We start from the raw sequence: 22,857 nt of genomic DNA on the forward strand, positions 1-22,857 counted from the left end.
GTATTCTTTTGCTTTCAGGCAGTGATTAGAAACGGGTTGTTTTCTTCACACATTTGAGTCTTTGTGCAAAGGGACACAGTAGCTTGGAATATTCCTCCAAGGCTTGATTCCTCAAAAAGATTAGCTCTTGCCTTAAGCAAAGGTGAAAACCCTTTCAAAATCTTTTGAAATGCTGTATTTTATATAATTTCTAAGTATATATCTTTAAATTCTATTGAAATAGCTTAGTATTTCTTCATTACGAGCCAGATAAGAGGCAGTATGCTTCTAACTGGAATTTTCATCTTTAAATGACTGGTGAGCTCTCAAACTAACGTGGCGATAAATGTTATCTTTACAACCAAAAACTTCAAAGTACATGAAGAGATTTTGTTCTAAAACTCATCTATCAATTTGCATAGAATTCTCCAAACAACCTCAGCAAAGTGGTCAGAAGTTCAGTGTCTGGAGTCAGTTATATTTAGCCTCACACAAGGCATTTTACTTTGCAGTTCTTGAGATGAACATTGTAGTATAATCATAAGATTTTTAAATTTCACCCTGTGTGCTTTTTAAACACCTGATCAGCATATAATATCTTGCAAGTTTCCTGTTGATTCATGTATTGCCTACAATACAGCAGGTTAGTTTGCCTATTGCACTAATCTTTTCTACTCAAAGGTTTGTGTAACACGGGATAAGTAAGGTGTTTCTATTTGTGTGCTGCTTGCCAGCAGGGCATGCTTTTTTCACATTATCTCTGCCCATGTTTGAAAAAGAATATTTTGACATTAACTTGACTGACCTGTTTCCCACAGGTCAAGCCCTGAAATAGCACTGTGAAGCTGGCTGACCAGACCTAAGCAGTGCTGTTAATGATTTGACTTTTGTAATGCATTGAAAAGAGAAAAAATGAAACAAACCTGCCTGTTATTTTCAAAGGCTAGGTTTTGTTATGCCTCTGATTTACTCGAGAGTTTTCTGTATTGAATAAATGTTTTTAGGATTGTGCAGAAAATAAGCTTTATTATAACTCATATTATGTTATAGGTGTCATGTTTAGAGGAGAATTAAGGCAAGTGATTGGACATACTGCGTTATAGATCATAAGGTCAAATACCAGCGGACATCTCTGTTTGAGATGGTGGATAATTGTTCATTAGATGCCACGTACAGTAGTGTTTTTGCCAACCTTACATTAAACTTCAAGACTAAACATGCAGTGTGACAGATCTTGCTCTTCTATGAGATGCATGATTCATGAGATGCATGTCGGAGTAATGTTATTTAGAAAATGTAATAATATTGATCTATTTTTATATTTTTCCAGGATTGTTAGTGCTGCTTCCTTGCAGTTCTTAGGTCCTGGTTTTGGTTCTAGATTGGGGAAGCTTTCGTGTGGAGTTTGTATGGTCTTCCTGCATTGAGTGAGGTTTTCAGCTCCTCCAATATGCTGGCTATTTTAATTGAAATCTCAAAAATTATTCCAGTGTGTCTATCCCGAGAAGGATAAAGTGTCTCATCCAGGATCTAATCCTTTTCTGCGCCCTTTATTTTGGACATAGGGATCAGGTTTCTAAGACTCTTGTCAAGATTAAGTGGTTCTTACAACGGATGGATGTTTAAGGATTGTTTTTACGACAGGCGTATGATTTCAAACATGGAGCAAAAGTGGAGAAACAATGGCTTTCTATATTGCTCATTATATTCTATAATGTGTATTCTTGTGGAATAAAAAAAGAATAACAAAGTATGTTTTTAAGGAGTATGTTTTTGAGAACCTGTCTGCTGTGGGGCATTTCACTAATACAAGAAACAGCTTGATGCCTACATATTTTGCCAAACTAGCAGACGTTTATGTTTAAAAGTAAACACCAGGGAACTGTTTATAGTTCAAGTTTGAAACCTTATTATTCCTTGGATACGTTTGTTAAATAAAAGGGTCAGCATTTGTACACTGAGAATTTAAACACTAAACGTTGTACTGGTTTGTTTTTAAATAGCAGTTATTGCTGCTTTATTCTTCATGATATTTTTTAGCTACCATTTTACATCTGACATGCCTGAAATGGAAAAAATCTGAGTGAAATGGAGGACTTTTTGATTGGCGGGATACAATTGCTTGATTCAGAAAGGTTCTGAATGTCATGTCTCAAGCTGAAATGTCTCTTCTGGATTTAGTGAATTTTATTAAGGTTTGCATGATCACAATTACTCCTTTTTTTTAGTTGCAGCAGTGTAGCATGAAACCACATAACCATCAGGTCACAGTCCCTAAATATAGCAGGGTTTGTAATGACTCATTAGGATTCTAGTGCTAAGTCAGTAACAAGTGTCAAGGTAAGGCATATTTGAAGAACTAGGTTACTGTAGCTTCAGTGGTGACACAGTATAGACCGGGGTTATATTCCTGTCTATAGTAAGCATTGGTGTGGCTAAAAGCTGTTTCTGCTGTATCATAATTCAAAGCATATTGGCAACTAAGTCAAATTATATTCCCATTAGTCATTTCTTCAGCCATTTAAAGAAACCACCTGTGATGTGTCTTAGAGTTGTGTTGGTACAGGAGATCAGTTACTAATATGTGGTTAAGTACAGTTAACTTTACTAGTAGCTAAATAAATGAGTTCTTATAATAAAATGCACATGCAATAAATATTGGAGATCTTAAGATCATTCACATGTAAAAACATTTGCCTGCTTTCTGAGTGTAATTTTCTGTCCTTGTAATTTCCTTAGCTGCAAAAGGAACATGATACTGAAACTCCCTTGTTAACTTTCACAGAACATCTTTCTGCAGCATGTTTCTAATATTTTATTTGGCTGCCTTTGAACTCAGTTGGAAGTTGTTGTAAGTACATCCTGGGTTATTTTCAGTTCAATTGTTTCATATCAGTTTCTAAAGAAAAAATGGTTTGTGTCTTTTCAAGACGGAAATGGAGTTTTAGTGAAATGGTAAGGGTGCCACCCATGTGAATTTAACAATAGTGAGGCTCACATCTGAAGAAGGCTTAACAGTCCAAACGATTCTTCCTTCTAATTTTCAGAGTGTTTCTTTTCCTCTACTTGCTTCTTTTGCTTGTAGCCAGTGCACGCTGATACAGCTCCCTGCTCGAGCTGCTAGGACTTGATTAAATTTGCACGTCTGTGTCCTTTGTATGTGTCCTAAATCAAAGAAGAAAGTTGAAGCAAAGGAAATGTGCCCTGCTTTTCTGTGTTCAACAAAGTACCAGGTGTGTGCCGTTCGGGGCTTTTGTCATAAGCCAGCACGGCATTGTGCCACAACTACCAGTAGACTGCTCAGTTACAAGTTGTAAAGCAAGGCAAACGTAGCATCTGGTGACATTAGAAATCCAGATAGGGAAAAGAAGAGAAGGCCTCTCACTTGAGTGGGTGCCAGGATGATTCTACGAGAATCTTTGCACAGGCTTGTACTTCCTTCTGTGCTGCAAGGCTGGGACACAAGCTGCAGAGCTCCAGTGACAGGCGATGGGCAGTTCTCACAGACTCTCGTAATACAGGATAGTTCACACAGACACCTAATATGCCGCAGGTTGACTTCAACCTCCAGAGCCTAGCGATCAGCCATTTGAGTATCATCCTTCCGAGCACAAATTGCAGTAGTACAGGCAGAGAGAGTACTGTACATACCAGTGATCTTTAGGCTGTCGATCATATCACATAGATCAAGTGAAGGTTGTCCCTTCTCCTTTTGTCTCTTTTGGGCTTGTGTAGTACAGCCCATTCTTCTGTTTATTTGGGAGAATCTGGTTCAAATTGTGGTACAAGCCATGTTTTCACCAGGTGCCCTAATAACTCCATTGACCTTTAGGTAAGTGGTATGCTAACTCAGCCTCATTTGCAACGATGACTTGCAATGGCAACCCGGTTTTCTTAAATACAATAGGGCATAGTGGATGGGCAAGCTGAGTGAAGTACCCCTGAAAGGGGTACAACAGTGGTTACCATGGATGAGGGTTTTTTCTTTGAGAACATTATTGCCACTTGAAAAGATTTCAGACAGTAAAAGCTGTCTGAAAAGTCAAGACAGGTGACCTGTATGAACAGGTGCAAAGGAAGATTTCTGCTCCTCTCCATCTAAGACACGGGCTGGCTGGCCAGCTTTTCCCACCCTGAGCTGGAGTTCTTCGCCAGCTCCCATAAAATCGCCAACGCTGGCAGAGATCCAGGTGACGGGGTACTGTAGGACAACATTTGTGTAAATGTTTTCTGGCTTGATGCTGAAGTCTTCTCAAAATAACAAACTAGCAGATTGGGAAATCAGACTGGCACTTGGCTTTGTTTCTGAAGTGCCCTAGTACCGCTGGTACAGTACGTAGAGAAACGTGGCGTGGACTCGACCGGCTGCAGTCCTGAGCTCCCAGCCATCTCTGCCCTTTCGCCTCTTGCCTGCACTGTTGCCGTTTGTGTTATTCTCCCGCTGACATCTGCTCTGTCCCACCCCCCTGACAGACTGTTCCTCTGCATGCCAGTGGCTGCAGTTCCCAATTTAGACGGAGGAGAGCTCCTGAAGTGAGCACTGTTGGAGTATGTTTAAAGACGGGCTGCTTGGATTTGGGGATTTCTGAAGCATCGAGGATCAGCCAGGCCATTATGGATCCCCTCTCCCAGGTAGGGTACGAGGAACCCCCCAATCTGGGTTCAATGAGCAACAGGATTGTCTGTATCCATAGCCTCTGCTGTTAGAGAGGAGGTCTAACAAAGACCAGGGGTCAGAATTCATTTCTTGCAAGCAGAGGTACTGAACAGAGAGTATTTGTTAAACCACTGACCGAGAAAACTCAATCTTTTACTTGTATAATGGGGGAAGGGGAAAAGGTTGCCATGCGAACGAGACGTTTCAAAGTCGAAATGTGGATGCGAAAGTTCAAGCTTGTGATTTTCCCCATGTCAGACTGTGTGATGTGTTTCAGATCTCAGAGCAATACTGTATCTCAAGGAGGTATTGCTGTTTCTATATTAGTCTTGTGGGGTGTGAAACACATGTCAGTACTGATAATAGTAGCACAAAAGGACTCTATTTCAAACCACGGTAAGTTTCTGTCCATGCTTTTAGAAGCTCATGGCAGTTACGATGCTGAAGTGCTGACACATTTATTCGAGGCAAATCGGCAAGTAGTTAAATGCAACGCATTTTGCAATCGAGGCAAAAATAAATGAATTGCAGACACATATTGCAACATTATACAAAAACAAGTTTAGTAGTTTATCTAGCTGAATACAGGAGCCCTGTAGTACTGACATGGCAGATCACAAAGGTAATAAAATGCGATGTACAGGTATGTGCTCAGCAAAACGAGATCACGGCAATCAGGAGCAAAAGCAATAGTCAGGATGAGCAGAGCAGGAAGCAGAATCTAGGGTCTGTTGTGGAGATTTGAGGAAGCACCGGAAAATGATGCAGTTCAGATGCTCACAGGCAACAGGCTTGGTCACACAGTAGACGAGGAGAAGGAGAAGTCAGGGGAGATAACAAAATGACTGGAAGGCATAGAAGCTGTGAAGCAATGGGCAGCAACAGGACAAGAGACAGAAGATCACCAAAGACAGTGAATGAGAACACAGTCCTGCTACTCAAAGTTAAAAAAAAGGTAACATATTCAGGTATCCGTGCTGCTTTGTGGTGTTTCATCTCGTTCACAATGAGATGCTCTGTGCACTTTTTGGGAACTTTTACATGATGGCCGAGGAACAACATCCCTTGAATATTGCAATTATTGTACTGAATCTCAATTAATTGAAGAATAGGTTTCCATTATCCCAGTTGGCGGTACGGATTTAAAGGAGTTTTCCTGTTTATATTATTCTTTTGCTCACCAAATTCAAGCTCGTCCTGGTTGAAGACTAGGCAGCTGATCAACTTCAGTCTTGGTAGATGTAGTAACACAGATAAACTATTTTATCTGTAACAATACCCGGCAACCTAGATCAATCGAGGTGGTGACCTGACCCATACTATATTTTTAAACCCTTCCTCAATCCTCTTCTTGGAAGCTACTAGAATGACAGAATTATCCAGTCAGGATACAGGAGTAACTGCTGGAGACCTGAATCTTAAACCAATTAGCAACTCCAGATTGTTTTTTTTTATGAAAAGAGAGCTACAAGACCCCCGAATAAATTGACAGATTTGTCAAACTTAGTTCAGGTTAGTTTAAGTTTTCTTAGCTCAAGTAATTTTCAGTTGTTTGTTCAAATTATATTAATCACTAAACGAGCCAACAGATAGAAAGGGAGAATTAGTTTAATAGTTTTGCTGTAATTCTCCTGGCTGAGGAAATGACAGTGCTAGTCAGAGATCAGTAGTCTGTCTGAAACAAATTTCTGATGGGAGGCACATTCTCTTGTGGTTGCCTGCATGATTTGTACCTATGTACTAGGGGTTAGTATCAGTGAAATTGCCTACTATCTCAAATATCCGATTAATTATAAAATAATCTGATGTCTCACTAATGAAACTCAAAGTCTCCTGTAGATCAGTTTTCTGTGGTGGTGACTTGAAAACGCACAGCAAGCTTGTTCAATACTGCCTCGTGTATTGATTAGGTCTGTATAAACAACAACATACTGCAAGTACAGTTGACATAGAGCCTTGCATTGCACAAGAAAGTATTATCCTGCATGTCTAATAGTGGATACCATTTCATGCTATTCTATCAGGTTGAAATAAACAGCACATGCTGTTTTTGCCAGGATGACATGTAGCCAGATAATCTCTGACGGACTGTGGTTGCTCGATTGACCCATCTTGTAAATTAAGGCCTCTATAGAAAAATACTAGAACTGTTTCTAGCTTTTCAAATGTCAAGTGTAGAAGACACAGATGGAACTATAGTAAGCCTCTAAACTCATTTTCAACTCTATACCTGGAGGAGAAGAACACCCACCCACAACCACAGGATATGAGTACTTTAGCTTCATTTTGATCTTCCCAGTTCAGAACCCCAGACTCTGAGTCGTGTTATTTCATGTTACGTTCTAAAAAATGTATGTTCTTTTCTCCGAAGGTCCCCTTTGTTGATAATGGCCTTGTGATGAAAGATAAAATGGAAGGTAACTCTTGTACATTTCTTTTCCCTCGTGTGCTGATTTTGCAGGCTTAAACCAAGATTCTGTTGTACGAGAACATTTTAATTCTGATGCTCACTTTCTAGATTTGACAGAACCACCACACTGCCTCGAACAATAGAATTTTGAATCATGGGATTTTGACTGATGTATGAGGTACTGCTCTTCTTTAACAGTACACCCATTTCAAGAAATAAAAAAGCAACTGCTTTCTTGAAATGATAACCGGATGAATGCTGATTGCATCAAAGCACACTTCTGTTTGAAATAATAATCAAAATGGAGAAGGGAGGTTTCTCTGTTTATTGTGTAGATACTGTAATTCCATTTGTCAGTGTGACTATAAACATGTGGGAAGTTTCTGTCCTAAACTGAGCAATGCACTGGCAATGATAACAGTACAGCAGAGCCTGCTTGTGGCCCAATAGATATACAGTACAGAGAGACTACAATATGATGCTTTTGTATCTGAAGCAAAAAAGTAATTATAAAAGATTTTAAAATATTCTTGCACACATACAGAAACAAAGGCATTAAGAAGACAGCAGCATAACATTCATTTGTGAGCAATGCAGAATTTGGCGTATGCTACATTAATGCAGTGTCTATTGCATTAGCAGCATCAGGTGATCTTTATCTTTCATTAAGACTTTCTTGAAATTCTTATTACATTTAAGGTCTAAAGTATATAAGAATACTAACTAAGCTAGGAGGTTTTCAGATGTTTCCTCAACACTGTAATCAATCACATTCTTGCAGAACTAAATCAGAGGCTGAAACTCTTGTTGATTATTCCATTATGGTCCCAGCTTATTCTCCTTTCTACAATTTAGATGTACGCCTCAGGATTCACCATGCATGTGCAGGTAAACGTCTTCTCAGGTGGAGAATCAACAACCAGTTGCACACGTTTGCTCTTATTTTTCTGCTTATAAAGAAAATGCTGTATGCTTTGCTAGTGCTGCAGACATTGCACAGCCTAACATAAAACAACTGCACTGCTCCAGAAGCTGAGTGAAAGCCGTAGGAATTTAATTTGTCATTTTCTCTTGCAGCGCTGGACCCAGATTTTGACGTCTATATGAAATTTATGATGAGTCACTGTTGTTATGATGCCATTCCAACTAGCTCCAAATTGGTAATATTTGACACTACCCTGCAGGCAAGTGTCCCTTATATAAAGCACCTTAGCTTATATCCGATCTGTGTTAAATCAAAACTATGGTCTACTTATGCCTACTTAGGCCTACTATGGCCTACTTATGTTTAGAGTCTGAATAGCTGTTAGTCATTTTCTGCATATGAGGGGCATCTTGTCCACCACTAAAAGTATTTTTAACAGAACTATAGGACCAAGAGTTTAAATTGCTTACAGTACATACAGTATGAATGAGCACGTGACCGAAACACCAAAGGATGCATTTGTTCTGGCATTTCTGTAAATGTAACCTTTTTGTATGTACTACTTTGAAGTGCTTCAGCAAGAGGAAGATCTTTTAAATGATGAGTGACCTCATGTCGCCTATTCCGGTCAGGTGAAGAAGGCTTTCTTTGCTTTGGTGGCCAATGGGGTGAGGGCAGCTCCTCTTTGGGATAACAAGATTCAACGTTTTGTAGGTAAGAGAACTATGATGTTTCTGTTCCCTGTTAGTATGCTGAAATGCAACAGGTGCATGGATGAACATTTAATGATATGGTCCATTCATATGGAGGCTCACTAGTAGGACCTGTTCACTGTTTAATATATATTCTTTGATATGGCAGTCTTAATAATTTAACAGTGAAATGAATTGGCCTGGGTAAATTACTAGAACCCTTTCTGATCATCTGTATTATCCTCCATGTCTACATGGCTCGTAGCCCAAGGAGAGCTATGTAAATTTAGCAAACAATAAAATGAATAATATCTATAAAATAAATCAAAATGAAAAGTGTAATCAAGCTATTATTGCTGAAACTCATCTGCTTATACAACAAAATACCATATATATATATATGGGTACTACATACTAGGCACTGTGCTGCATTTATATTTTTACAGGAATGCTAACAATCACTGATTTCATCAATATTCTTCACAGATACTACAAATCGCCCATGGTGAGTTTTCAATTCACTTTACGTATGCAAATCATTCATATTGAAGTGCTGTATGAATCTTCAGGACTGAGCCTTTGCACTTCACAGGCCAGGAAAGAAGCACACTTCTTTGATTCAAATATTTTTTTTTCTGAGTTACAATTACTTTAAATTGCTTTTCATTTTTAAGTATAAACACTACACTTAGAGATGGGCTGCATTGACTCGTCATAGTGCTCATTTGAAGGATGTGTGTTAATTTAACTGGGGAGACCCGAGAATATGGCAAATTTGGTTGTTGAAAAGGTGATAGAATTGAAATCCCTGTAATCAGTCTGCTGCGTCACATTGCTTTATTATTCATTGTTAATTTGGTGGGAAATTCCTAGAGAGCATTTTAAGCATTAAGGCTGTCTACTTCATCAGTTTAAATAAGGAACTCATTTCTTTGTGAAGATTTTGTAATATACATACATATTGCAGTATGTATATTTGTCGTATTCTAATATCACTTGTGCTATGCAGGTACAGATTTATGAACTTGAAGAACACAAAATTGAGACATGGAGAGGTGACTTATTATTATTAATTATTATTATTTATTACTTATTTATTAAGATTTTCTCTTGTCATTCATGTCTGTCTGTTTTCCTTTCAGAGGTTTACTTACAATACTCCTTAAATTCCTTGATCAGCATTACGCCCTATTGCAGGTAAAGGATGAACTTCAGACAACCTAAAAATGTAGACAACATTTTAGATAACCACCTGTTTACACTGCAGTGCAAATTAATGAAGTCATAGCACACAATGCCTAGCCATACACGGTCACTACACGGTCATTACTTTCCAAAACCCCTTTTCCCTCTGTTGCCCTTAATTTTCGGAAAGACTCTTGCTTCAAAGCTCTCTAAAGAGTCATTTGTGCAATACACTGAATCTAAACAGCATCACATCTAGTGATTTTTCTGAATATTCCCACTGGATTGGGGTTCTTATCCACCCTTGGAACCCATATCGGTTTTCCCTGTATAACCATGCATTCTAATTTCATGTACAATCATTTCCATTATGTAAAATTATTCCATTACAGAATAGTAAGGATACAGAATACAACATCACACACTTGATAACAAGATTTTGCTTCCTTCACACATTTATAAACTTAAAACCTTTCGCCAAGAAGGCAGTCTCTTTCAACTCTTACTCTTCTGCGAAGCTTTGCATGCTCAGAGGATATTTTAAATAGTTACAACATGGGTGTAGTATTGCTTGGTTGTTAAAAAATGTCACATGAGTACTAAAGTAGAAACAAAAATGGTTCAGAAGGTGAGGATATGGAATTGGATAAACATGAACAACAGCACTCCTCCCTTTCCCAATCACAATCATCTCACCTGCACTTCCTCTCCTTCCAGCTTGTTCGATGCTATATACTCTTTACTGAAAAACAAGATTCATCGATTGCCAGTGATTGATCCAGAGTCAGGGAATGTTCTCCACATCCTCACACACAAGCGCATCCTTAAGTTCCTACACATTTTCGTAAGTAATGTATCATTCTCAGTGATGGTTTGTGTTCTGAGTTGTGCGCTGGATGCGTTTTCTGTTCATTTGAAGTCATGTGCCCTGGTAAGGGTACTGGTGAAAGCCCTTTGATGGTGTGATGTGTCCCTTTTTGGTTGTGTGATGCTTTTGAGTCGCACTACATACATTTCAATTTAATTAAGTCATGTGTCACTTGGTAAGAGCTCGGAGAATCAGATTACGGGATGGGGCATGTGCATGAGAGGTTTTTGTTCCTCCAAAACACAACAGACATCCTGTGGGGAAAATGGATTGCATAAATAAAGTGGGAAAAGACCGATGACCCCCCAGATTCAATGTTTTACCAGTAGTAGTTAAGTAATTTTATATCCAAGCTTGCATCACAACCTGATGAGATCAGGTTCATGTGATTATCTTTTATCCCTCCCAGTGAAATGTGTTTTTAAAAGTAATCATATGCTCTTGCTCCCATCAAGCTGTATTTTGGTTTCTTTGCAATGTTAAGTCAACTGGCTCAAAGGAAACCTCTGCTTCGTAGTTTCTGAAGGAGGCTGTAAATTGTGTTGTGATAGCATGGCTTTAGATGAAAATGCTAAAACAGCATAAGGTTTTTATGTTTCCTTATCCCGTTCATTCCAGCACACTTACTGCTGGTTAAAACCAAAACCCAGCGAAATGAAGCTTATCATTCAAATGCCTAAAACAAGGCCTGACCAAAGAGGTGTAGCAGTATTACTCCGATTTACAAATATGTTAAATGAAGAGAACACTTCATGAAGAGAACAGTGTAAAACCTGAAGTGCAGAACTAAAAAGCTGTTGCTTTTCCAAAGGAGGGGAAATAGCCCAGCAAAAAATAAGTTAGGACTGAACTGCAAGCTCAATTCGTTTATGGAAAAACTTTTTTGGAAAGCAAAAACTAAACTTACCTGGAAATGAGGTGCTTCCATTGAACACTGATAATGACCAGATAATCTTCTTTATCATCTGATACAGATTTTGGCTTGAATCCAGCGATATCTTGCATTACCAGACAGGAAAAGGTTAGAAATGTAAAATAAATTCCAATTAACAGGGCCATCGTGATAATTTCAGGAGACTGCTTCTGAATTTGCATGACGGCACTCAAAAACACTTCTGATATTGTGAATAGGTCAATAATAGCTAAATATAATTTCTCGGTTCTTCTTCAGGGTTCAATGATTCCTAAGCCTCGTTTTCTACAAAAGACCATTAAGGAGGTGGGAATTGGGACATTTAAGAAAATTGCGACCGTACATGAGAACGCTACAGTTTATCAAGCGCTGTCAATCTTTGTAGAGAGACGGGTCTCAGCTCTCCCGGTTGTGAATGATGAAGGTACGGTATGTTTCAATGCTCCATGCTGCAATAGAACCACAGAATCCTCACTTCTAGCTTGCCTCATATAGACATATGTGCCTCAGTGAAATTCTACTTTTAAAACAACCGAAATGGACCTTTAAATTTGATATCTGAAGCTGAATCCTAATCTCGCCGCCTTCTGCTCTCCTACATACATGTAGTATATCTTGCCTTCTGGACTTTCCTTTGTGTGTTTCTCTCATACCCATCCTAGCCCCCATCTTCACCCTTGCAGCAGCTCCCTGGCTCATTCCTCATAAAACTGAGGGGGGTTCGGTCAGCGTCATCCTTACCATCAGGCTTTTTGCTAGGAGAATTACACCAAATAACCTCTAATACATCTGTCTCCATATTGCCTTCATTGGAATTTAATCAAACTACTGAATTGAGAGTTGGTTTCCATAGTCACCTTTGACTTGAAGTTTAAGTTTTTAAGTGGCTGTTTTTCAGGTAGGAAAAACATGTCACTCCTTGCTCCAATCAAACTTGAGTTAGACAATCACACAGCTAGGCAGGAGAGGAAAAATGTTAATAAGCCAATAAGATTAAACTCAAAACACTGAACACTGTTTAATGTTAAGGATCTAAAACGTTATCAAAATGCACAAAATAAAAATGCAAAAAAGAATTTTACTGATTGCATATAAATATCTCCACCACTATTCTTGACAGGTGTGATGGTGTCGAGTTGAACGCAATTTTCATTACGACCATTTCGTCTTATCTGACCAGGATCATTTACTTACTTTGTCCCAAATTCCATAATGCTTGAAACTCAATATCTGAGAAAACTTTCAGAGACAGATGCATTTAGTCTGTAGTTAAATGAAACCACTTTGAGTTTTCGGGACTGGATGCTTACTTGTGAGAGCTGGGTGTTTGTCTTCTAAGATGTCTACAGCATGAACTTGTTTATTTGAGTTCTACAATCACTCCCCATATGAGTGATGGCCTACGTTAAGGTGGCAAAGTGTCAGTGGTACTGTAGTATGTTCATTCTTAACTTCGACTTTTTGATTTCTAATATAGAGCACTGCACTGGTTATGACACAAGGTTATTTTTATTTCCTGGCAGTGGTATCTGAGTGCCAAAAATAGGTGGTCGACACAAGATACAAGAAGTATGTCTGTCCAACTTGCAAACCACAAACTGTTATGGCCAGAACTGCACTCCTGCAACATTGAGTACAGAAGATCACATTACACATATTTTTTTATTGAAGTCTCAATTACTGTCCAATTACGACTTATTTGAGTGGCGTGCTGTTTGGAGCTCATTCTATTATAATCCTCTAGCTGTTGCTGCACATATCACACCTTGCACTGTATTTACTGTCTGTCCTGCTATTCTGTAAAGTGTGGCCTGTCCTTAGGTGATGAGTCTGATTGATACTCTTTTGTGTCTCTTTTCAGGGAAAGTTGTGGGACTCTACTCCCGGTTCGATGTGATTGTAAGTAGTGTATTGCAATGAAAACCCTTCAGTAAATGAAGGTCTTTTTCCAACCATATTGTACAAAGCTTAGTTATGCATTGCATTAAACTCGATATTGTGCTCATGGCTAGAACTGTTGTTCTCGGAGAGCAGCATAGTGTTGAGGTTAAGCTCGTAGGAAAGGTTACAGATGAGATTAGCTAAAAGCTGATTGTTCCAAGGATCTCTTTGAGCCATTTCTTGAAAGGGACCAGGGTGTCAGCTTGAATAACATTGGCTGGATTGCTTGTTCCAAAATTCCTCTGGGTTAAGAAGCCCTGATCTGTTCAGTTTTAAATACCCTTCCATGCAGTTTCCACCTGTGCTCTCCTGTTAGTGTTTCTGTATGTTCAGTAGGATAGTACTCTGGACCAGACTGTTGATGGTTCAGATTCAGATTGAGTGCTGCTGACACTATACCCTTGAGCAATGGGCTTTATTCACACTGCTCCAGTAAATCCCCTGCTGTGTAAATGGGTACTTTCCAGGTCGTCACTGTTAAAGCGAATTTATTCTCAATTTTTCTCATCTTTGGGTGACTGTGACCTTCCAGGAGATACCTGTGCTCTCATTTTTCCAAAGGCTAACTCTGCCAGTGTGTGGTTATAAATGGTTTGCATTCAATACATGCTTTTATCCAAAGGACATAATTAACAAGTTACACACTTGTTCATTGGTAGTATGGTTTTTGTGTATTAAGTATTTTGCATAGATATTTGCACTGCAAGCTATCTAATCCCTTTTGCTGAGCCTATATAAACCCACCCTCTGTTCCTTTGTCAAAATACTCAAAATAACACTTAGGCTCACATGTACACAGGGGAGAGTTCTATGAGACAGTGCAAGTGGTGATTGTCCTTATATGTCAAATCTGGTTTTGAAACTCAATGAGAACATGGCTTTAGCTACAGTGGGGTGTTAGTATGATGTGTCAAGGATTAATGACTTTTTCAAAACTGTTTACTAATGAGCTGAGTGTCTCACTAAGTAGTGAGTTTCTGTACACAGACTTAGATTGATCCTCGGCCTGATGGTAGAGAAGAACAAATTAAAACATGGGAACCTAGCAAGGGTATTTTGCTTATCGTGTTAATTTAGCAGCTAGGTGAATCACTTAGCTGCTTATCACTAGAAATTTCCAGAAACTCTGGAATGACTAAACATGTGAAATATAGACAAGAACTGAAGAATGCAAATGAGCCGAGAAAGCGGTACAGAAAGAAAAGCTCAAGCAGATGAAGGGATCACTGGGGAGAAATGGTGTCTTCAATTTTGAACTTTAAAGTAGCTATGGATTTGAACAAAGCTCTCCACCCTATGATTTTTATTTCGGATGTTATTTAAAAAATATATATTCCTTTTCCAGAATCTAGCTGCTCTGAAGACCTACAACAACCTAGACATGAGGGTGAAGGAGGCTCTGCAGGCTCGCTCACACTGCTTTGAAGGCGTGCTCAAATGCTACCCATACGAGACCCTGGAAACTATCATCGATCGCATTGCCAAAGCTGAGGTAGGCATTTTGACAGGGTCTTAAACAGTTTCCCTAATCCACACCTCTTCCTTCACTTGCATGAGCCTTAAGAGCAAGGAAATAAAGAATAAGGTGTTGTGGCCATCAAATAATAATTTTGTTGAACTGAGTTGGTTCAATTTTTGGGCTTTATGATTCCCAGAGGTGTATTTAGGAGACCCTAACTTTATAGAAAAGTTCCCTATGTTGTAACTTAAATTCTACAAATATACGTTTTTCTTACTGGTTTACATGTTTCAGAAACAGACCAGTGCAGTACAACAGCTGTTGTTGTTTCTTCAATTATAACGCAAATTCTCGATTGAACACCCTCAGACGCGCCTAATCCTTGTTCGTTACTCCTTGGCAATGGTTCGGGGGGTGCAGGTTCACCGCCTGGTTCTCGTGGATGATGACGACGTGGTCAGAGGGATCGTCTCTCTCTCCGACCTGCTCCAGGCCCTGGTTCTGAGTCCCGCAGGTATAGACGCCCTTTTCTCTTAACTCCTTGGGGTTGTCCATCCAACTTCATCTTACAACATTTGCCATTGAAGGTAGGCAATGCCGTGTCTGAAACGGCCCATTGTTTCTGCATTAAGAAGCTGCTGCTGTTCCCTCCTGAGCACCCTAAAGTACGGCAGACAGCCTTGGTGGTCTGTGACAGTGAAACCTTGCTCGCACTTACCAGCTCTTGGCACTGCAGCTTCTTTCAGATCTGATAATGGCTACCGAGACTTTTTCATGCGCTTTTCTTGCAGCTGTGCCCTCTTCCTCTGAAAGAGCTCTCTGAAGTTTTATTTGCCTGCTTTTCTCTCAAACTGTGTACTGTAAGCTCTGGCATATCAGAGCTCTCCAAAGTCAAACTTCTTTGCTAATGGCTCTTAAAAGGCATTTAGCTGGGTCTTGAAGTGTTATGTCCGCATTAAAGCTAGGTTTCCACATTCCTTGCATCAGTAGACTTTTTTTAGAATTAGCTGTGAAGCTTGAATTGAAGGACACAGGTGGATGAGGAGCTATGAGGAAGCACATTTCATACTGAGAACAGGATGTAAAAATACTTCCTGCAAAGGTTAGTAGGAGTATAGAACAATCTCCCAGCCATGATACTGAAGCCAGGACCTTCTGGCTTCTTTTCAGAAACTGCTGGATACAATTCTTGTATCAATTAGCTCTGAAATACTAAACGAGCTAGACGAGTCGAATAGCCACCTCTCATTTGTAACCATGCTTGCGTTCCTTGCTAGGATAGGTGCTCCAGTTTCCTGCTGTGTTTACTCCTGTTGCAAAGCAATTCGTTAAAAATCTAGCTGTGAAAACACATTCCATTTTACAAGCATTACTGGAGCTTATCTAGAGAAGGAGAGGGTGGAGAGTTCAATTGAAATGAATATATCAAGCATCAACATTAAAAAACCTCTGACAATTTTTTGTTAATTGAATTCGATTGGTTTTAGTTCTTCAGTAATGTTGCACAGACTGACAGTTGTTAATGTAACTTCTGTTCTCTTTTGTAAGTCCTGTGGCTTATGTATCCATTTCCAATTTGTCTGTATTACACATTCTTTGTCTTTGTGAATACCTTCTGTGCGTACGGTAACGTATGGCACTATATAGCTCCAAAGGGTCAATTTTGCCTGGCTGTTCTGTCAGTTTCCACGGAGTTTGTTTAGCTATGCCACTTCATGATGGTAGAGGCGCTGTTTAATGTAGAGAGTTATGGTGTCATGATCATGTTTTCCGTGAAGAATTCAATTTAGAACAGCACCGAAAACTGCACATTGTTCACTGGGCCAACAGTCATTCTTATTGCTTAACTCTCTTCTCAGAGATCGCTTGTTGCACATCCAGCTGCAGCCGCTGAAGTCTGGGAACGATTAAGACGAAGAAAGATTTTTTTGCTTCTCAAAATGGACTTGTTGAAGTTGCTGACGGAGGGCTTGTTCGTGGAGTACTAAGGACAGGTTTGAGAGTTAGTCTCACATGCTTTGGCTAAAAGGCGAATGGCTCATGGGGACTTTTGGACTGATGCAGTTTTTAACTCTGATGCAGTTTTTTTTTTAACTTCATACATCTGTACATAGAATTTTGTATTGGATGTTGGGCTTAGAATATAGACAGCCATAACTCCATGAAGGAAAGGGACAAAATAAATCACTTTACATAAATAAATATTTACTGTCTGTTGACTTACAGAAAGAAATGTGTCATAAAGACTTGGGAAGGATGGAGAAGTTTGTAAATGTTTTGTGGCAGATCAAGACGTTTACCAAATGGCAGCCTTATAATGTTACCAACTTTTAGTTTAGCAGCTTCAGCTATTTTTGAATAGAATTTGTATTCTCCAGAACTTTTAAAGGAAAAATAATAGTTCTGAAATTCAGTAATTTATACAGTACTTTGGTAGCTAGAGTGTGGTGGAATATATACAGAACTGTATATGCCTCACATCAGTCAGACATTTTGAATTTAATTGATGTTTTATAGCCTTGACTCTCTTAGCTTTTTCTTTCATGTTTTCTGGTATAAATATTGTAAATTTTTCATACTCTGTAATGTGTGTGCTTAGTTATGGGTCTCGGCCAATTCGACAACATTATCTTGTTAAATAACTTGCCCCAAAGACACAAATGTTTTCTTCTCATTGTTTCCTTTCAGCTGACCTTTAGATTGGCTTTCAGGAACTGTTGGAAGTTGGGGAAAAAAATATGAATTGAAATTGAAAAATGATCATTTTGTATTGAATATTGGGCTTAGACTATAGACAGCCTTTTGGACTGATGCACATCACACCACCACCAAAGTGGGATTGTAGAGCGCTATTAATTTACTAAATGTACTGTAGGCATGTGTGTGTCACCTCCATTTTGTGCTCGGTGCTGTGTCCTGTGCACTTTATATCGGTAAAAACTCAATGATGTCATTCAAGTGCTTCATCAGTGCGTACCTTGCAAGCTAAGGGTGTAGATTTACAAATTTGTAAGTACAGTACCTCTGATCACTCACTGCTTGGTTGCTGCCGAGAGTATTTTTGAGATTTAATCATATTGTTGCCTACAGGACTTCCATGACCCTCTGATACTTACCGTATTACCATTTGAGTGGGGTAGAACCATGCTGTATATTATTCCAGACAGGCCTTCCTGTGAATTATAGCCTTGTTGTGGTCTTCAATATTTTTGGTCATACAATATATTGTATAGCGCCACCTACACATGAGACGTGAATTTAAAACAACATGCCTTTTAAGTTTCTTTTCCTTTATCAAACATTATCACATGAACTAGATTGTTAGTGACCACTACTAGTCTGATGTTGACTTTTCTTGGGTGTGCCTCAATAGACGTTTTACCTGTCCGTTAGATACTCAGTAGTTGTTGAGCTCGGGATTTGCCTAAACTATAGCGCCAAACGTAGACAGCTGTTGTTCAGAGTATATTGTAGTTTATGCTAAATCCTGTTATTACAACAACAGCAACAACAATAATAATAATCGCCTCACATGAGACAGACATTGAATTTTATTGATGTTCTTTAACATCTGCACTTTCGCAACATAATCGTTCACTTTTTCTCGTATAAATACGGTACCATAATCTTATTTATGCGTTAGGAGGACGAATCACGAGTGGTGTGGACAGAAATATGCAGCCCCAGATAATCTTTCTGCGTTTCTTATTATCTAATCTAAAAAGAAATATTGGAAACCTCGGAAGTCAAGTCATTCATTTTCTGTTCTTTTTCTTTGAAAAGAAAGTGACAGAAAATTTAGGTGGCTCTTCTAAAAAGCCTTTAAAATAGAGAATTTTTAAAGTCTGTTTTTTCACCGCGAGGTGGCACCATAGGATCAGTAATTTCTGTTTACGATTAACGCGCTTGTCCGAGACTGCTCTGTTCTTTTTATCTTTTTGTATCCACTTGTTGTTCTGCCGAAAAGAAAGACGCAAATATTTCTGGTGTGCCACTAAAAAACAAGTATCCAAATTTTCCGTTTTATAAGCCCTGTTACAGATCAAAGCACTCTGTAGCGAAAACCTTGTTTCCAGTCCTTTTACCCTAAATAAATGTGGATACAGCTACCCACGGCTGTGTCTCAAACACCAGTTTCTTTTTCCCTTCCTTCGCGTGTGAAGTGGACAACGTGCCTTTAAGCATCACATCTTTATGTTCATTCACACAGCTGCTCTTCGTTTGCAGTGTAGTACTCACAAGAGGCACAGGACACAACAGGGTACATAAGAGGAACCAGAACAGAATGGGGAAGGACATGAAATACAACATTAACCCACATTACCTGCGTGTTTACCTCCATGGAGTGGAGCGCTGGGGTCAGTTTCCTGTGCCATCTGTGCGGGGTTTGTATGTTCACCCCAGATTCACATGGGTTTCCTCCGGGTGCTCCAGTTTCTTCCCACAGTCCAGAGACACACTGGTAGGTTAATTGGCTTTTGGGAATACTGGCCCTGGTGTGAGTGTGTATGTTTGTATCTGTTTGTGCCCTGCAATGGACTCGCATCCTGTCCAAGGTGTACCCTGCTTTGTGACCATTGCTTGCTGGGATAGGCTCCAACTCCCCTGCAGTCCTGTACTGTTCTCTTTTATCCTTTCCCCTCTGCCTTCAGCTCTGCGGATCTTCCCCTATCACCCCAGCTAAGTCTGACCTCTCCTCTCACATAAAGCACCCCTTTTTCCTCAAACGTTTGTTTGTTATCCCAGCGGGAAAGGAACTTGCTGTCTTATGGCCCTGCAGCTGTCCCAAGCCCTGTTCTCAGCATGTACAACTTCCTGACAGAGGTTTTCCTTGATAAATAAAATTAAAACAAACAAACAAGATATGAGAGTCTAGTCCAGATCCTCATATAGGAAAACAGCGCACATGGTTCAGACCACAAACAATTCTAGGGCCCTGCCATTTTATATACATTTTAGGCTCTGCATTTTGCGCACAGTCTTCCATATGCGTGCCGTCTCAAACGCATTCATTTTAATGGCATGTGACATGTATTATGAACTGAAAGAGAGATTTTTCCAATGCAAAAGAAGTACAACTAGAACTGTGCGAGCTCAATTTTATGGAGGTCAAAACCCCGCAGGTTTGAAGTGCAGTCCACTTTTTGTGTGGGAAGTAAATGAGAAAAACAAGAGCAGGAGAGCAGCAGTGTTGGAACCCATGCAAGTTTTACGTCTGTGTCAGATGCTTTTCACCAGCTTGCAGATGCTGTTAGGGGACTCCTCTTGTAGAGCCTGGACAAGCATGTGTCTGGACACTGGTCTCTGAACCATGTGAGATGCCACATGTCATCCGAGCTCTCCCCACTGATGTTCCATGAGGCTTTAGTCTGACACGTAGAGCTTCCACAGCTTATCGGTCAGATTCTCATCTTGCAAGAAAATCTTGTTGCACAAACGGCATGAGGGCAGACATCATGACAGGACAAGGCCATAGGAAGGGCCACACCTTAGGTCCTAAGATGTGATCAATGCAATGCTGTGCAGACAAGTTGACATCAACCACAACAAGGGGACGTCTGTAGCAACTACACACTCCTACCCACGTCATCACACCTGGACCTTCCATATAAACAGGCTTGCTGAGCTCCACAACTAAGACATCATCATCCATATCTGTGTCACACTCGCTGATGTCCATCAAGGTGGTCTTCACGAAACTTAATCCTGCCTCTAATAAGTGGACCATTTCGGTTCATTTCTGTGCTTTTCACCAGGGCTTATGCACCAAAATCCCCTCAGTGTATCATGATCAGCCATGAATAGTCAATAAAATTGACGACACAGACTGTCGGCATAGACATTTAATCTCTATCCAAAAATCCATGTACTATATCTTCTACAAAACACATTAAAATCTTAATGATATATTTTGTTTGATGCTCTGTAGAAGTGGTTTGAGCCTCCATTACTCAGTTCTTTAGAAACCTGTATCAGAGTAGAGTAGACTGTTGTGTGCAATTTCCACAGAGGCAAACAGCAAAGATACAGAGCAGGAAATATATTTTGCACGGATCTTTAATATGGTAAAGATCTACATAAGGCTGTTCACCTGTTTTTAATAGAACAGTATTGCCACTGACTTTAGACCTACTTCTCGAATTAGCCCTGGATATGTACTATATGAACCAGCCACAAAAACTTAGTATCATTTGCAAATTATTCTTTTTCCTTTGTTCTTCAAGAGGAACAACCGTGACAATGGTGTACTTAAACCACTACATTTATGTATTGGAGGTTTACTGAATACTTTGTATGAAGCACAAAACACCGCTCCACAGGTAACAGAGAAAGATCTTAGATAAATGCATGTCCCCTGCTGAGGGTTGCTATACCATAAAACCTAAGAATATAGAATGAAATGAAAGGGAAATCCAGTAGCCTTTCTTGATTACAGGAGCTCTACAGTTATGGGTGAATTCAGTGTTTTTATGTTCAACAGAAGGAAAACGCACAATGTGTTATGTGTTTAAATACTACCAAGTATTTACCTATGAGAGTACACAATTCCTTAAAAATGAATTCACCACCTTTCAATAACATCCCACTTTGTTAAATTACAAATGATGCATGCTCATTGCATTGAAGTGAATAGCTTTGATCAAAACCTGACTCCTCAAACTGGATACGCTTAGGAGAAATTAAATGTCAGCAAAATTAAAAACTAAAATGTGTTGATTGCAGAAGTTGATTTGCTGTCTCTGCTATAAAAAATGTAAATTGGCCCAGGTGCAGAAAGTTACTTAGACGACTATATTTAGTTTTTGGTTAAAAATAAGAATGGAAAAAATTTGAGCAGCTTATCTAATTCAACCAAACTTGATGTCATTGGAAGGGAGTGAATACTTTTACACCGCTCTGTATATTGTTCTGTTTTTTTAAACAAATAAAAATGTTTAATTTTCTTGGCAGTACTTGTCTTTCCTTGTGCATGCCAGACCAATTCCCTCTCTGTATACCCTGGTTGAAGTGGTGTCGTGTTGTTTGCTTATACAACAGAACTTCAATATGAAAGCCTGCTGGTCTGGACTTTTGGCCAGATTGTGCTCCCAGACCACTTTGGCCATTTCCGTAGGTGTACAGCTAATACAGAATAAGGGGTTTTTGTTTTATTTGGCAAGTATCAAAACTCCCCTAAGCATCAAAAGAAACATCATGTGGAACTGTAGCAAATTCACAAAATGATTATCAGAATGACAACAAGATCTTGTTGTATACCATACTGACATTTTAATGAGGGGAAGGTATTTTCATTACACTGATTAAAACTAGTCATCAACAGGTTTGATTAACAAGGTGTCCGCTGTGACATTCGCAGGCAATGAGTGAGCACTGTTGGAAACAATACGAGCTGCACATCAGTAAAAATGTATCGCACCAGGGATTCTGTCACATTCCTCATGTAGAGCCTGGACAAGCATGAGGACGTGGGCTGTCCCACTGGAATGATTTCATTTCAGGACAATCCTGTTGGATGGGCAGCAGGTGAGGTGGCAGGACCTGACCAGTGTAGTGGCACGCAGACAGGCTGCCAGCGATCACTTTCAGAGGAGCTCTCAGGTGAATAGACACTGCTCAGACCTTCACCTTTGGACTTCACATTCCCTGTTGATCTTGATGGAATGTTGCGATCTGTGTTGCCCACATTGTCTCTCATCATTGACCGAGATCGTTTAGCGAGGTGAGAAATTGCAGGTTATGAAAACACCCGTCTGTGCTGCTTTATTCTAGCCTCCAGCATGCTGATGGTATTGTTCTTATTATATGTGGGGTATATTGGTTCCTTTCT

At 39.6% G+C, this 22,857-nt stretch overlaps 1 protein-coding gene across 5 annotated transcripts; it reads left to right on the forward strand.

The window, feature by feature from the left end:
• The first annotated feature begins 4,322 nt into the window (after positions 1 to 4,322).
• Positions 4,323 to 21,972, forward strand: LOC102683132 (5'-AMP-activated protein kinase subunit gamma-1). Of its 5 annotated transcripts, none has more exons than XR_001479816.2 (14): positions 4,323 to 4,611; positions 7,008 to 7,053; positions 7,902 to 7,934; positions 8,124 to 8,230; positions 8,604 to 8,685; positions 9,110 to 9,168; positions 9,673 to 9,718; positions 9,806 to 9,860; positions 10,566 to 10,692; positions 11,888 to 12,053; positions 13,491 to 13,528; positions 14,916 to 15,062; positions 15,450 to 15,616; positions 16,889 to 21,972. XR_001479816.2 is itself a non-coding variant. In XM_015359493.2 (14 exons), exons 4-14 carry the CDS (start codon positions 8,150 to 8,152, stop codon positions 16,921 to 16,923), a joined length of 930 nt encoding a protein of 309 aa, XP_015214979.1. In that variant the 5' UTR covers positions 4,323 to 4,611; positions 7,008 to 7,053; positions 7,155 to 7,224; positions 8,124 to 8,149; the 3' UTR covers positions 16,924 to 21,972. The 5 variants fall into 5 exon arrangements, 4 of the variants coding, with proteins under 4 accessions (XP_015214979.1, XP_015214978.1, XP_006636880.2 ...); XM_015359493.2 differs by lacking the exon at positions 7,902 to 7,934 and adding an exon at positions 7,155 to 7,224 and having other exon boundaries at positions 15,450 to 15,543; XM_015359492.2 differs by having other exon boundaries at positions 15,450 to 15,543.
• The last annotated feature ends 885 nt before the right edge of the window (positions 21,973 to 22,857 follow it).

The sequence above is a fragment of the Lepisosteus oculatus genome, chromosome 12, assembly GCF_040954835.1.
Source record: "Lepisosteus oculatus isolate fLepOcu1 chromosome 12, fLepOcu1.hap2, whole genome shotgun sequence".
Classification (NCBI taxonomy): domain Eukaryota; kingdom Metazoa; phylum Chordata; class Actinopteri; order Semionotiformes; family Lepisosteidae; genus Lepisosteus; species Lepisosteus oculatus.

Coding starts and splice junctions, on each gene's coding strand:
- LOC102683132 (XM_015359492.2), top strand. Junction 8,686..9,109: donor CAAGATTCAACGTTTTGTAG/GTAAGAGAACTA, acceptor ATATTTTTACAG/GAATGCTAACAATCACTGAT. Junction 12,054..13,490: donor CCCGGTTGTGAATGATGAAG/GTACGGTATGTT, acceptor GTCTCTTTTCAG/GGAAAGTTGTGGGACTCTAC.